This window comes from Sorex araneus, chromosome 3 (assembly GCF_027595985.1).
Source record: "Sorex araneus isolate mSorAra2 chromosome 3, mSorAra2.pri, whole genome shotgun sequence".
Taxonomy (NCBI): Eukaryota; Metazoa; Chordata; class Mammalia; order Eulipotyphla; family Soricidae; genus Sorex; species Sorex araneus.
This window is the reverse complement of record NC_073304.1, coordinates 226,493,570-226,509,020: the sequence shown is the minus strand read 5'-3', so window position 1 is coordinate 226,509,020 and position 15,451 is coordinate 226,493,570. Positions and strand designations below refer to the sequence as shown.

At 39.6% G+C, this 15,451-nt stretch overlaps 1 protein-coding gene across 1 annotated transcript in view; it reads left to right on the top strand.

Annotated features, from left to right (window-relative positions):
- SMURF2 (SMAD specific E3 ubiquitin protein ligase 2) overlaps positions 1-15,451 on the top strand; it is a 101,232-nt gene that overhangs the window by 30,341 nt on the left and 55,440 nt on the right. The window contains exons 2-4 of the mRNA XM_055131921.1: positions 5,548-5,586; positions 9,332-9,440; positions 14,839-14,972. Coding sequence (XP_054987896.1) covers positions 5,548-5,586; positions 9,332-9,440; positions 14,839-14,972 — 282 coding nt within the window. The remainder of the gene's footprint in view (positions 1-5,547; positions 5,587-9,331; positions 9,441-14,838; positions 14,973-15,451) is intronic.

The window sequence follows — 15,451 nt, the reverse complement described above, 5'->3', positions numbered from 1 at the left end:
GGACAAGTATTCTATTTCTTACAGCTGGGATTTTCTCTGGTATTTCCTTATGATATGTTGCATATAGATAGCTCCTTTCTAAACAAAAAATTGTTGACAAATGAGATAGTAATATCTATTGTGTCTATATTTGCAAACGGTTTTCTCCAGTCACTGCTTCAAATAGAGCTAAGAATTTTTGCAAAATTAAAAAAACGTTCCTTTGAAAAATAACAAGAAAAGGCATTGGAATGACTGATATCATGCAGTCACATTTGAGTTATTGCTGGCCTGCAAAGTGAGAGCTGAGGACTGTTTATTCTTCTTCTTTTTTTTTTTTTTTTTTGCTTTTTGGGTTACACCCAGCAGTGCACAGGGATTACTCCTGGCTGTGCACTCAGGAATTACTCCTGGCAGTGCTGGGGGACCATATGGGATGCTGGGAATCGAACCTAGGTTGGTTGAGTGCAAGGCAAATGCCCTACCCGCTGTACTATCGCTCCAGCCCCAGGACTGTTTATTCTTAAAACTTCAGAATCTGTCATAGTACTTGGCATAAAGTAGTTGCTCAGGAATTGTTGAATAAAAGGAGTATATGAGAGAAAATACAGTTTACATGATGTGGGAAGCACTCCTTCTCATTAAGCATCTCAGATGGTCACATCTGCAGTTGCGTGAGAGAGGAGCTACCTACACATTGACTTTACTGACCTTAACCTGTTTTTATTAGCTTCTCTACCATTTTCAAACTGTTCACTGAAGAAGGGATGAGTACAATAGCTAGAAAAGAACAAATTTGGTGAGTGTAGGCTTGCAAATCAGAAATGCTTTGAAGGAATTTGAGAAAGGTAGCAACATGATCAAAGTAGTCTAGTAAAATTAGTCTAGTGAATTATCTCTGGGCTACTTGAGACATGGTTTAGGGGACTCTGGAGTAATGGGACTGTGTTAGCGGAGTGCAAATTTACTTAGATTTGACATCACTGCTAAATACATGGAGTTCAATATAAAATAAGCAAAACATTAAAGTATGTATGTCAGGTTTCTATTACTACTGGGATAGGAAGTATACCAAACTGAATAATATTTAAATACTGTTGTCTAGGAGAAAGGATGCACTCCTTAGCATTGTTGCCACACCTCCCACCTTATGTGGTTTCTTTTCTGCTGTCCTCTTCCTGTATCTTAGCCCAATATTTTTCAACATCATTTATTTATTTATTTATTTATTTAGGCCACACATGGTGGTGCACAGAGGTTATTCTTCACTGCACACAGAAATTACTCCTGACAGTGCTTAGGGAACCATGTGGGATACTGGGGATTGAACCTGGGTTGGCCACGAGCAAGGCAGAGCACTACCCACTGTACTCTGTCCCCCTCAACATTTTTTAACCTCTCTAATTTAGTAAACACTTGGAAAATAAAAATGAAACTTCCTTTATACTCCCAGCCCTCTCTGATCCCATAGTTCCCAGTCTTGACTCAGCTTCTCTATTATTTCTGGTTTTTCTTTTTGTTTGTTTTTTTGGGCCACAGTGCTGTGCTCAGGGATTACCCCTGGCCCTATGCTCAGGGATTTCTCCTAGTGGGCTTGGGTGACTGATGATATGGGATGCTGTGGATCGAACCCTGGTCGACTGTGCAGGACAAGGACCTTACCCACTGTACTCTCTCTCCAGCCCTGTTTCTGTTTTTTTTTTTAAATGATGATTTTACAAATATTCATACAAATATAAATGAAAAATTGTGTTATAGTATAAGATAACATAATGTAGATATATACTATAGGTGACTCCGATTCATACCTCCTATAGTTTGGGAATTTGGTTTTATTGTTTTTGTTTTCGGACCACACCCAGAGATCCTTCGGGGTTACTCCTGGCTCTGTGCTTAGCATTTACTCTTGGAGGTGCTTAGTGGACCGTATGAATGCCGGGAGTTGAATCCAGGTTGGCTGCATGCAAGGAAAGCGTCCTACCCTCTGGCCCCATAGTTGGGAATTTGTAATGGTGACATGATGAGAACTTGTATATTGAAATTGATTAATTCATTGACCGTTTACCGAGCTCTTATAATTGGTAGCTAGGAAGAAAAGTAGTGGTTCTAATATATAGATTATGTTCTTCAAAATAACAGTGCATTAAAAGCTCCATATTGTGAAGATAATTTTATTTGTGCAAATAAAATTACTGTCTCAAGTCATGTTTGACAGTCTTCCTGTTAATACAATTTCAAGTAATTGATACAAATGGTGGCTGAAGCCCCTGAGATCAATATTAAAGGTAGCAATTTGGCCAGTCTTCTTTGGGTCTCTTTTGGGACTATATCCAGTGGTGCTGGGGGTAGAGAAGAGGGGACCATGCCATGCCAAGGATTGAACTAGACTTTCTGAAGCACAGCATCACTAGCAATTTGACCAAGCCTGATCTTTTCGTCTGGTACTGTTTCTCCACCAGACAAAAAGATGTTCTCCCTTTTTCCCCTGGTTATTGTTGTTTTTGTAGTGAGGGGGGTTTAGGGGGTTTGAACACTAATTGTGGTGCTTATTTATTTACACACTTGGTTTTGGTTTGCTGGAAATTTCACCTGCTGTGGTTCCAGGGATTCCAAATGGCAGTAGTGATCCCTGAGCCAGCTCCGAGTACCCCCTGAGCATTGCCTGGTGTGACCCCAAAACAAACAAATGAAAAAAGCAGGAAAAAAAAAGATTTAAGAGAAGGTGCTTGAGCAAGTGCGGGGCTGGTATAAAATATGGAGCACAGGTGGAAGGATAAGTGCTACGGATTGAACCCGGCTTGGATTGAACCCGGGTTGGTCGAGTGCAAGGCAAATACCCTTTCCACTGTACTGCTGCTCTGGCCCTAAACTAATTTGTTAAGTTGGTACTTGATGATTTATTTTGGGTCTCCCATGTGGAGCTCAGGAGGCCTTGGGGCCATTCCCAGTGATTCTTGACCAGCTGGCCTGGTTAAATTTGAGGGCCTGAGATGCAGGGCCATACTTGTTCATAGTCAGGAGACCTTATAGTGCCAGGGTTCAAACTGGAGTTGGCTGCATATAGGGCATTGTCCTGTATTAGCTATTTAGCAGTTCTTTCTTTTCTCGTGAGGGGGAGGGAGCCACACCTGGAAAGTGTTCAGGGGCTATTCCCACCTTAGTACTTGTGAGGTCATGGGCTTTGGTCATACTAAGAATATGAAGTTTCCCCTTTTCACTTCCCTTTGTTTTAGTTATTACTAGAGTCACAAGTTTTGATTGTGGTTCTTATGCACTTGGATGCAGTGATTGCAGGGCCTCAAGGATCAAATTGGGCAAGGGTTGCAGTGTCAGTAATTAAATTCATGCATACAAGGAGGTGCTTTACCACTGGCCATATTTCTGGGCCCTTTTATTTAAACTTTCATTCTTCTGATTTGGACACCATACCCTGTTGGTGCTCAGGGCTTACACATGACTACTGGGCTCAGGGATTACTCCTGGGGGTTTAGGGGGACTCTATATGGTGTCCAGTGTTGAACCTGGGATAGCTGCGTGCAAGGCAAGCTCCCTACATACTGTTTTGTATCTCTAGCCTTTTATTGAACTTTTAAATTGATTTATTGTAGACTAATTCCCAAGGTTTATTAAATGAGTTTTTTATACCAAACTTTCAGTAATTGTAATTTTGAATGTAAAATTGGACATTTAAATTGAGAGGTAGAGTAGAAATTAAAGTTCACATGAATGCTTTATAAAGTAGCCATAAGGACATGAAAATCTGCATTTTACTTTTATTTATAGCAAGTTTAAATTAATGAAGTAAATTTGAGTTTTGTAACCATTTTTTTTGGGCGGAGGGAGGGGGTAGTGGTTTGGGCCACACCTGGTGGTTCTCAATAAGCAACTCCAAGCTCTGTGCTGGGGTTTGCTCCTAGCAGTTGGTATGGGAACTACCAGTGACCTGGGAGATTGAGTCTGGTTCAGCCACATGCAAAGCAAGCACCTTAAACCCTCAGGCCTAAAATATGTGTTATGTGTTTTTTTTTCCCACATTAAAAAGGGTTTAGGCTTAATCCTTGGTCTAGCCTCAGGGATTAGTCCTGGTGGAACTTGGAGTGCTGGGAATTGAATCTGGGTTGGTTCCATGCAAGGCAAGCATTCTACCTACTTAATGTCTCTCTGGCCCTAAAGCACCTTTTTTTAGTAGACATAATTCATATAAAATTTACTTTTTTAAAGTGTGTAATACCACTGTATTACACTTTAATAAAGTAAATTTTATATTAATTTTCAGTATATTCATATTTACATATATACAGATATTTACATATGATTAGATCAGATAATAAATTAATGCAAAGTAATCCAAACTATGGGCTGGAGTGATAGCACAGTGGAAGGGCGTTCGCCTTTCACGCGGCCGACCCGAGTTCGATTCCTCCGCCCCTCTCGGAGAGCCCAGCAAGCTACCGAGAGTATCGAGCCTGTGCGGCAGAGCCTGGCAAGCTACCCATGGCGTATTGGATATGCCAAAAATAGTAACAATAAGTCTCACAACGAGAGACGTTACTGGTGCCCGCTCGAACAATCCAAAGTATGGGGTGAGATATCTAGCTGAATATATTAACTTTCAGTTTTTGAAAGATATGTCAGTTCTGTCTTGTTAATTAAGTTCATAATTTAGAAAGTCGCTATCTTTGCTGTAGAATTTATAATTTAATATGGTAATAATGTTTTTTTTTTATTTTTTTTTTTTGCTTTTTGGGTCACACCTGGCGATGCACAGGGGTTACTCCTGGCTTTTCACTCAGGAATTACCCCTGGCTGTGCTCAGGGGACCATATGGGATGCTGGGATTTGAACCTGGGTCGGCCGCGTGCAAGGCAAACGCCCTACCCGCTGTGCTATCTCTCCAGCCCCGGTAATAATGTTTTTTAAAAGCAATTTCATTTATGTTAAAACTTTTGTTTCTATTTACAACATTTATTATATCCTTAAGTGCATATAACAACCTGGATGTGTGTGTGTGTGTGTGTGTGTGTGTGTGTGTGTGTGTGTGTATAATATATATATATTCACCCCCACCCCTCACCCCCCTTGGGGGGATGATGACTCAGCAGTGCTTAGGAGTTATTGTTGGCTCTCTGCTCAGGGATCACTCCTTGTAGGGCTCAGGAATCATATGTGGTGCTGGGCATCAAACCCAGGTCAGCTGAGTGCAAGGCAAGTGTCTTACCCACTGTGCTATCTGGCACCTCCTTGAACTGTTTTCCCACTACTGCCTTGCTAATTTGAAACTAGACCTTTAGAGGGAGATAGTAATTCATTCCTAATATCACATTCTTGCTATTAATTGTTACTGGTGATGCCTTTGGGCGGGGAGAAGGGTTGCCAGCAGTTGGTTCAGATGTTTGTTAGTCCTTAGCAAAATTTTATCATCATGTGTTATACCTTGCAATAGTTTGTTTCACTATTATTCATTGGTATTTTAAAACTTAATATTTAAAATTTGTTTAATAACGTAGTTTGTAATTTTATTTTTCAAATTTTCATGTTGGTCTTTTTGTTTGTTTGTTTCTTTTGCAGTACTCTGTGCAAAAAACTTGGTGAAAAAGGATTTTTTCCGTAAGTAAATTTTTAATCTTGTATGTTATGCATGGATTTTTTATTTTGGAATAGATTTTCACAGTTACTTGGTTTAAGAATTTCTTTTTAGAAGCATAATGCTTCACAAATTTCAGTTTAGAATTGTTTGGCATCACATTTCTTTTTGTGGGGTGGGGTACTTGTGTTTGGGGAATAGTCTTGATTTTGCTGGAGGGTTGCTTTTGGTGGTGCTCAGGGGATCATGTGGTGCTGGCGATCAAAGCTGGGCCTCCCACAAGCAAAACATGTGCCCAGCCCTTTGAACTATCTCTCTAGCCTTGACAGCACATTTTTTGAAGTGACTTGTATATATATATATATATATATATATATACATATACACATATATTTTTTCCCTTTGCTTGTTTTAGCCCCTGCTTTTTTTATTCACTCCTTTCACACACATTTGTATGAAATTTAAGTGTTTGCATGCATGTACAGGTGTCTGAATGTGGATGTGTGTAATGTATATTGAAGGTAAGCATACTACTTGATTTCTAGAAAAATACTCACTTTTTAAACATTTTTTACTTATATTTTAAAGGAGAATTTACTCATCTAGTCAATTTTCCTGGACAATAGGGAAATCTTTCACCCTGCTTAGAAATTTTTAGAGTGTGTGTGTGTGGGGGGAATAAAAACTGCCACATTTAATGATAGAGGCTCTAATACCTCAGACTTCAAAGTAGACATTTATTTCCTGTATTTGCAGTCTTCCTTGTATTTGCCATATGTCATGAATTTGTTTGTTTTGTTTTATTTAGGATTAGATTTCCTGAGGATTTGGGAAGTAACTACAGTGTTTAAAATCTTTAAGTTAGGGCCAGAGCGATAGTAGAGAGGGTAGAGCATTTGCCTTGCACAAGGCTGACCCAGGTTCAATCCCCAGCATCCCATTTGATCCCCCAACCCCCTGGGAGTGATTCCTGAGTGCAGAGCCAGGAGTAGTCCTTTTAATGTGCCGTTTGTGGTACATTAAAAACAACAAAAACAAAAACCTTTGCTTTACAGTAGTTTTAATACTTGACACAGCTTGAAATTGAGTACACATGATGGTTAATAGTAAAAATCTCTGAGCCAGCAAAATTTTGTATGTAAAATGTTTGTCCTTAGAAATAGAGAAGATTAGTAACTTTTTTTGTGGGTATTCTCAAACAGTGCTAGAGAACCCCCCACCCCCACCCTATGCCTTGTCTGATGGTATTTGAGCATGCAGTGCCATGAGTTAAACTCAGATGTTTGTCACCCCGTTAACCAGCTCCCTGATCTTCTTATTAGATTGGTTTGCTTTTGTTTTTGTTTTAGGCCACACTCATCAGTGCTCAGGGCTTGCTCCTGGAATGGTGCTTGGGAGTTGCTCCTGGAAATGCTTTGAGGGGACCTGTGCCAAGCTTGCACTCCGACCTGCCTCTTTCTCCTGCCCCTATTAGATTTTAAAAGTTGATTCTTACCCGCCAGCAAAACTGGCTATGTGCTATTTAATTTAATGACATTAGATAGTATTGAAGTTTATTAAAACAAATCATATGCTCTTGACAGGTTTTAAATTATTTGTTCATTCCATTTGAAATTTTACTTAATGTTGAATGTGAATTAAAAGCTTATAAAAGTACATTTTATAAGATTACTTATTTTATGGTACCTTGTGCTTATATTGGAGAAAACAATTACAGAGAATGTTATAAGCAAGTCATAATTTATGTGGCTTGTACCTGCCACTCCACTTTATCACGCAGGGGGACTTCTTTGCCTTCTTACAAGCTGTCACCAATTAATGTTATCCTTATAACATTAACATAACATCTAAACTCTGTACTTCCTCCCTGTAGTTAATAACCTGATCACAAAATATGTGCTCTTACTCCTCTTGGGGGTGATCCTAGTAGGAGTACAAAATGCAAATAAAGTTGGATAGGCAGGTACCAAGGAGAAAAAGGAGGGAAGTAATGAATGCACACTCTTTTTTCTTTTTTCTTTTTTCTTTTAAATTTTATTGAATCACTGTGAGATAGTTACAAGTTTTCATGTTTGGGTTACAATCTCACAATGATCAAACACCCATCCCTCCACCAGTGCACATTCCCCACTACCAATATCCCGGGTATATCCCCCCTTTACCACCCTTCCCCTGCCTCTAAGGCAGACAATATTCCCCATACTCTCTCTACTTTTGGGTATTATGGCTATGAATGCACACTCTTACAGCAGCTTCCATACTTTTAAAGACATCTGCTGTGGTTTTCAAGATAATATCTGCAGTTTTGTCTCCCAGCCTTCCTTCCCAAATTCTTTTCTTTCCTCCAGAGTCCACTGTAATAATATCCAAATATTCCTGTCTCAGTATTTCTAAGAAATCTAGAGGAATCTTTCATTCTTATAAACCTCTGATTTTTATCACTCACACGATCTTTTTCTGCCCTTAAAAATGTAGGTGGAAAAAAATGGAAGGAAATCTTACTTTTTCATTGGGGTAGGCAGTAAAATTCTTTGAAGTTGTGAGCTTGCTCTCGGGATAAGAAAATTAGGGGAAACTGACCTTTTGTTCTCATTGTTGAACTAGGTAACAATGATTCTTTCACTTTTTTTTGTGTGTGTGGAGGGGGGCGTGGGGGGGCAGGCACACCCAACAGTGCTCTGGGCTTACTCCTGGAGGGGTTTGGGGAACCAAATGGGGTGCTGGGGATCAAACCTGGGTTACCCACTTTACTATCTCTCCAGCTCTTGAACCAGATAGTAGTAAATTAGAGGTATCCATATAGCATAGGACCACAGGGAGCACCAGGAACTGAACCAGGCCAGCTTCATGGAAAGCAAGCACCTTACCTGGTGTACTGTTTCTCCAGCCCCTAGAATTAAATCTTTAAACCTTGGATCTGCCACTGAATGTATGGACTGACCTTGCGTTTGTTAATTAACCCCTTTGTGTCTCAGTTTTCTCAGTGAAATAGAGATTACCTCATAGTTTATTGTGAAGAATAAGAAATTTAATAAATTAAAACATTTAGAATGGTGTCTGACAGGGCATTGTATTTTCTTTGTAATCAGCACAAATGCTTGCTAATTTTCAAACTTAAAATTTTTCAAATTTTTACTTCCATGTGTAACAGTTTTTTGTTTCCTTAGTGAGGCCCCTCTTTTTCTTCTGGGGAAGGGGCTCCATGTAGAGGTCAGGAGGAAGCTTGTGGTAGTCCTTGGCCAGCACAGCCAGCAGTCCCATTCTAAGGCACTAGGATGTATGGCTACTCAGATTTTGCATTGCTGGGAACCACTAGGGGTACCCCCAGCAGTGCTGGGCCAGGAGAGGGGCCCATCAGGAATCCATCCAGTAACGCTCAGGAGACCATGTGGTGCCAGAGATTGAACTTGAGTCAGGTGCATATGCCCAACCCCTGTACAGTTTCATTGGCCCCAGAATGTTAAGACTTTATAGGGGCTGGAGGAATAGCACAGTGGGTAGGGCGTTTGCCTTGCACGCGGCCGACCCGGGTTCGATTCCCAGCATCCCATATGGTCCCCTGAGCATCGCCAGGGGTGATTCCTGAGTGCAGAGCCAGGAGTAACCCCTGTGCATTGCCGGGTGTGACCCAAAAAGCAAAAAAAAAAAAAGACTTTATAAAGAATGGAGTGATCACTTATTCTGTAGCAAAAGACAATGTTCATGTAATCTAACTTCTACATCAGGCTGTTTTTTCATTGAAATAAAAATCTTCCCATCTTTTCACAGGACTTCCTGATCCATTTGCTAAGGTGGTGGTTGATGGATCTGGGCAATGCCATTCTACAGATACTGTGAAGAATACACTTGATCCAAAGTGGAATCAGCATTATGACCTGTAGGTTGAAATAATTAATGTAAAATGAGACATCAAATCAGTATTATTTGATACAGTCTTTAGAAAGATTAATCTATGAAACATTTTGCGATGGTATTTTTGGGCTTATCTTGATAGCTGGTTTTTGAAGATGAGGTACTCTTAATTAGCTCAAATGAGTAAAATACATATGTGCATAGTATTACAAAACCAGAAATCAGAATTGGGGCAGGCTCATTCTAAGTGGATGGTTTCTTTGAAATTTTAGTTTGATCATAGTAGTGTTTGTACCTTTTTTGGAGGGGGAGGGTCACACCTGGTGATACTCAGGGGTTACTCCTGGCTCTGCATTCAGGAATTACTCTGGCAGTGCTTGGGGGACCATCTGGGATGCTGGAAATTGAACCCGGGTCTGCCGTGTGCAAGGCAAATGCCCTACCCGCTGTGCTATCGCTCCAGCCCCAGTGTTTTTACCTTTAAAAAGAAAATGGTTAATAGGGCTTCCATGTTTCAAGAGTCCAATGGAAGGGTTCCAATTTCTAGAGGTTGGGTTGAACACATGCCTCACTAGCATGAGCAAGATCCTCAGTACTGTTTGTCCCCCATCATCAGCGTTGTTGGGTATAGCCCTGCAGTCCTCTGGCAGTGCAGAGCTTGAGCCCTGACCCCATATCCATATTGATGGGTTTGTTTCTCTGTCCTGAGCACTGCTGGATGTGGCACCTTATTAAAAAAAAAATTTTTTTTTTTATATGACTAATGTTACTTCAATGTTAAGATACTTGAGGCCAAACCCAGCAGGCTTATTCCCGACTCTGCACTCAGGAATCACTTCTGCAGGCTCAGGGGACCATACCGGGTGCTGGGGATCAAATTCATGTTGGCTACATACAAGGCAGACACCCTTCCCACTGTACTGTCGCTCTGGCCTGTACCATGTAGATTTAATAAGAAAATGCAGTTCTCTATTCTAGGTTTTTGGCTTTTTTGGGGTGGGGGTGGCACTAGGGATCTAACCTAGGGTCTCATAGAAGGCAGGTATTCTATTTCTGAGCTATATCTCAGATGTTCCTGCCCTATTTTTATTATTGATACCCTTTTTTGTTTTAAATTGATGTAGCATGATTTACATAGTTATTAATTTTGGGGTTATAGACATCCTGTGTTCCAACACCAACCCCACCACAAGACTCATTCCCATTCTTAAGTGTTTTCTTATTTCCTGGTAATTAAAAAAAAAAATTAGGTCACAGCTGGCAGTGCTACTTCTATTCAATACTCAGGGACCATATTGTGCTAGCGATTGAACCTGGCCCTCCTGCATATAAAACATGTGCTCCAGCCCTCTGAGCTCTCTCCTGTTCCTTTTTCACTTAGGCATTTATAAACTTTGGGGCCAACCTGATGGTGCGGAGGGAAAGGCCTATCCCACTGGTGCTCAGTGTGGCACCAGAGATCAGACCCAGAACTCCATCTCTTTGGTCAGAGTCCCTGTTCCCAGTCCCTGATTATCTTTTACAAGTGATCTTGCATTCTCTCTTAAGACTCACATGCCCCTAGCTGTCTCCTAGTCTTCTATATGGTTATTTGAACCCGTTTTGGTTAAACTATTCTGTTTACATTATGATCACATAAATATTGATAAATATATCACAGGGTGTGGTATGATTATATTTTCTTTCCTAAAATTTAGAAAATTTCTTCTCTAAAAAGAAAAAAAAGAAAATTCTTCCCACCCCAACAACAAAGATAGTTATTAATTTACTTTGCTAGTTTAGTTTTCTATCACATACCAAACTTGTGACAGGACTGAATATCTCCTGTGGGCATATTTAGAACATGTGACTTTGTTTGCTTCTTGAGATAACCTCTCCTGGTGCCTTTGTCATCTTGTTCCAGTCTAGGTTCTGTAGGACCTGCTGCATAATTATTCTATAACTTTCTTAACCATTATATTGTAGGTTCAATAACTTCCAGTTTAATTTTTTAAAAAATTTTTTGGCTTTTTGGGTCATACCCAGTGATGCTCAGGGGTTATTTTTGGCTCTGTGCTCAGGAATTACTCTTGGTGATGCACAGGGACCTTATGGGATGCTGGGGATCGAATCCACTCTGTCATGTTCAATACAGATACCCTACCTGCTATACATATCACTCCAGCCCTGACTTCCAGTTTTTTTTGTGTGTGTTTAGTTGCCTAATTTGGTAGAGTTTGTCTTCTGTTATCATTTTGAAAACTATGAAGATGAAAAAAAAGGACTTTCTGATCTATTTTCAAAAATATATTTTGTCTTATTGTTTTTCTAATATAGTCTCCTAGGTAAAAGAACACTTCCCCTTCAGACTTTGAATTCATTGCTTCATTTTTCTCTAGGACTAGGTTAGAATTGTTGAATAGAAATAGGGAACTCATCTGTAATTTGCATTTTTTTTCTTTTTGTAATTTAAGTTTTCCTTGTAGCTGAGTAAAATGCAAAAAGTCTGAAATTAAGATTAATTATTAAATTATAACTAAAATATTCTCATTTGGGGGCCAGAGTATAATGGTTAGGGTAGGGTGCTTGCCTTGTGTGTGACTGACCCTGGTTTGATTACTGGCATCCCGTATGGTCCTCTGAGACCTCCAGAAGTATAGGTGTGGCCTCAAAACAAAAAATCTTCTCAGTTCAACATGTAATGAATATTAAGTAACATAAGTAATGTAATTTGTCTCAGGCTAAGTCTTTGAAATCAGAGATTTATTTTGTATTTACAGTATAACTCAGTTTGGTCTTAGCCATATCCCCGTAGCTCCATGTGACTGGAGGCTACCATTTTGGACTGCGAGTTACTGATAGTGGAGTCTGATCATCTGGTTCATTATGATTGTTTTTCACTGGGAGGTTTCAGGGCATTCTCTACATTCTTGGTTTGAAAATTTTCCTTACTAATTTAGTATATCTGATACATAGTACTTGATAACTAATGTTTCATTTGTTTTCCCTTATAAAAATTAATCTACGGGGGCTGGAGTGATAGCACAGCAGGTAGGGCACTAGCCTTGCATGTGGCCGACCCGGGTTCGAATCCCAGCATCCCATGTGGTCCCCTGGGATAATTCCTGAGTGCAGAGCCAGGCGTAACTCCTGTGCATCGCCGGTGTGACCCAAAAATAAAAAAAAAAATTAAGATATGTCATTAAAAGTTTCATGCCGGGGATGAAGAGATAGTATAGTGCATAGGGATCCAATCATTAGTACTGCTGGGATCATGCTTGTTGCATGTAGGATGGTGCCAGGGTTTGAACTTGTGACCTCATGTTTCTAAGGCAGGTACTTCACCTAACTATTTGCAGGAACCTAGTCTCCCATATTGGAGAAGTCGGAGTCCATACTAGCTAACAAGTCTCTTTGTTTTTTGTCCTCTGTATTTGTTGGATAGGCTGGTAAGGTACAATGTCATAAATATTTAATGACCTAGCAATACAAGAGAAGTATTAGTTTGTGTTTGTGAGCAGGGCTGATCTCCCCTTGCTAGCTAAGGAATAAGCATATGCTGTTTGACCAAGTTTCTGGTCTACAGTATGGTACTCAGACGAGGACAGTGAAAATTAGCTTTCGGTTCATGCTAGAACTATTTGAAGATGCAGAGCTGAACCAAGAACTGTCAGATATTATTGTCACTACTTGGAGACGACGTGTCTGAAGATGAAGCCAACATGAAGAAAATCAGAGTTGAGGGAGGGAAGTGAATTGATTTTACATAACATCTTTTGAGCATTTAGTTACAGCCTAACACAAGTTGGCATTAATAAATTCTCTTGTGATTTCTGTTGATATTCTGTAGCCTTTAATGAAAAGAGTTAGAATTATTGTAGAGCATTTATGATCTAGTGATACAGGAGTGGTGATAATAGTACAGTGGATAAGGTATTTCCTTGCATGTGGTTCAATCCCTGGTACCACATACAGTCTCCTGAGCACTGCCAATATTATTGCCAGGAGCTATCCCTGAGTATTTAGTCAGGAGTAGGCTCTGAGCATGGCCAATTGTGGCCTAAGCGCCTGCCTCCCTTTCCTACCTCCTGCCCCAAACCCCACAAAAATTAAACCAACAGCCCCACAGGAAACAATTTATCAAGATTATCTGTAAATGAATCATAGTTCAAAGAACAGATAATCATGAGGTGCCGCCGCCCCTCCCTCCCTGTCCCCTCCCAGTCTGGCCTGAAGCTGTTTCACTGATCCTTACTACTAACTAGTTTAGATTAATCTCTAGCTCAGATTGAGCTGAAGCTCAGATTAAAATGAATCCATTGATTTATCGTGTTTTTGATCATAAAATTAAGCAAGTTTGCTTAATTTTTAGAAAGATGGTGTATTAGCTTGCATAATTGAAAGGGCTTGTTTTAAATATAGTTGGGTCCAGGTGCTTAAGTTACCTTCCATGTTCTCATTTATATTTTGAATTTTTGAGCCAGAGAAAGTACCGGGGTTAAGGTGCTCACCTTGTGTCACACTGAATTCAGTTCAAATCCCTAGTGCCACATACGGTCTCCTGAGCACCACCAGGGGTCCCTCCTGAGCACAGAGCCTGGAATAACCCTTGAGCACTGCAGGGTGTGGCTCCAAAACAGAAACAAAAGTTTGAGTTCTGACTATACACTAGGTGAATTTTTCTGATATTAATTGCTTTCTAAAGGACACTGTAAGGTCAAGGTTGTTGGACCAAAAATTTGATCTCTTAGAATCATTAAAATACAATTAGGGTTCTTCTGATATAATTATTTTACTATATTTTTGCATGGATTGACACCATGTTAACAATTGGCCGTGGTAGAGCCTTTACATACTTGCAGGTATATATGTACAGACAAGTATAGTAACGCTTTCCCCTGCTCTGCTTGTCTGCAGGCAGTGAAGTGAAATCTGCAAGAGTCCTGCTCGCTCAAGGCCTGCATACAGGAAAGAAGCAGGGGAAAAGCGTTACACCTTTTGTTCTACAGCATTATAAAACATAACAGGTATGTCAGATTTTTGGTCTGTCAGCCTTGGCAGTGCCCCTTGAAAATAAGCTGAGTATTCTGAGGTAATAGGTCATGTCATTTAAACATGATTGTGATTAAAGTTCTTGAAAGATTTTGTTCTCAGAAAGAAATCATAAATTCTCAGTGTTAATAAACGATTACTAAAAGTTTTTTTTAAAGCTAGTAAAAATTGTTACTCAGCTTCAGTGGCAGATAAGGGCTATATTAAAATTTTTTAGATTTGACTTTTAAGACAGAATTTAAATTCATTTCTCTGAATATTGATTGAACTCAAAACATATTTTGTGTTACGTAGCCACATTCTCAAAACACTGACAAAAGACAAAAAAAAATTTATTCTGAACTACTTGTGATTTCCAAGCTATTTACTCATGCAGTAATTTTATATTTTAGGTATATTGGAAAGTCTGATTCAGTTACGATCAGTATATGGAATCACAAGAAGATCCATAAAAAACAAGGTGCTGGATTTCTTGGTTGTGTTCGTCTTCTTTCCAATGCCATCAATCGCCTCAAGGATACTGGTTGTGAGTAGATAAAAATACTTTAAAATATACATGTATACTATACAATATGTGCTTTATAGGAGAGGCAGATAAACAAAGATTTCCTGTGTTTTAGCAGTATTGCTAAAAGTTTCTGGTCTACATTTCTTTTGTGGACTTAAAAAATAATGAATGAACCACTTTAAATATGTGAAACCTGAAACATATTTAGTGTTCAGTGAATTTATAAATTTTTTAAACAATGATTGATATTCAGGTTGGAGACAGTATAGTGGGTAAGGTGCATGCCTTACATGCTGCCCAAACTGGGTTCTTTCCCCTGGCACTACATATAGTCCTCTGAGCACAGCTAGGAGTAAGCCATGAATACCACTGGCTTATTTTAAGTGGTGGTTAAAACCAAAACCAAAACACCCTCTCTCCCCAAAAAAGAATTAATAAAGATACTCTGAAGAGTGAAAAGGAAGGTGTCAACTATTTTTATTTCTTAACATCTTTTT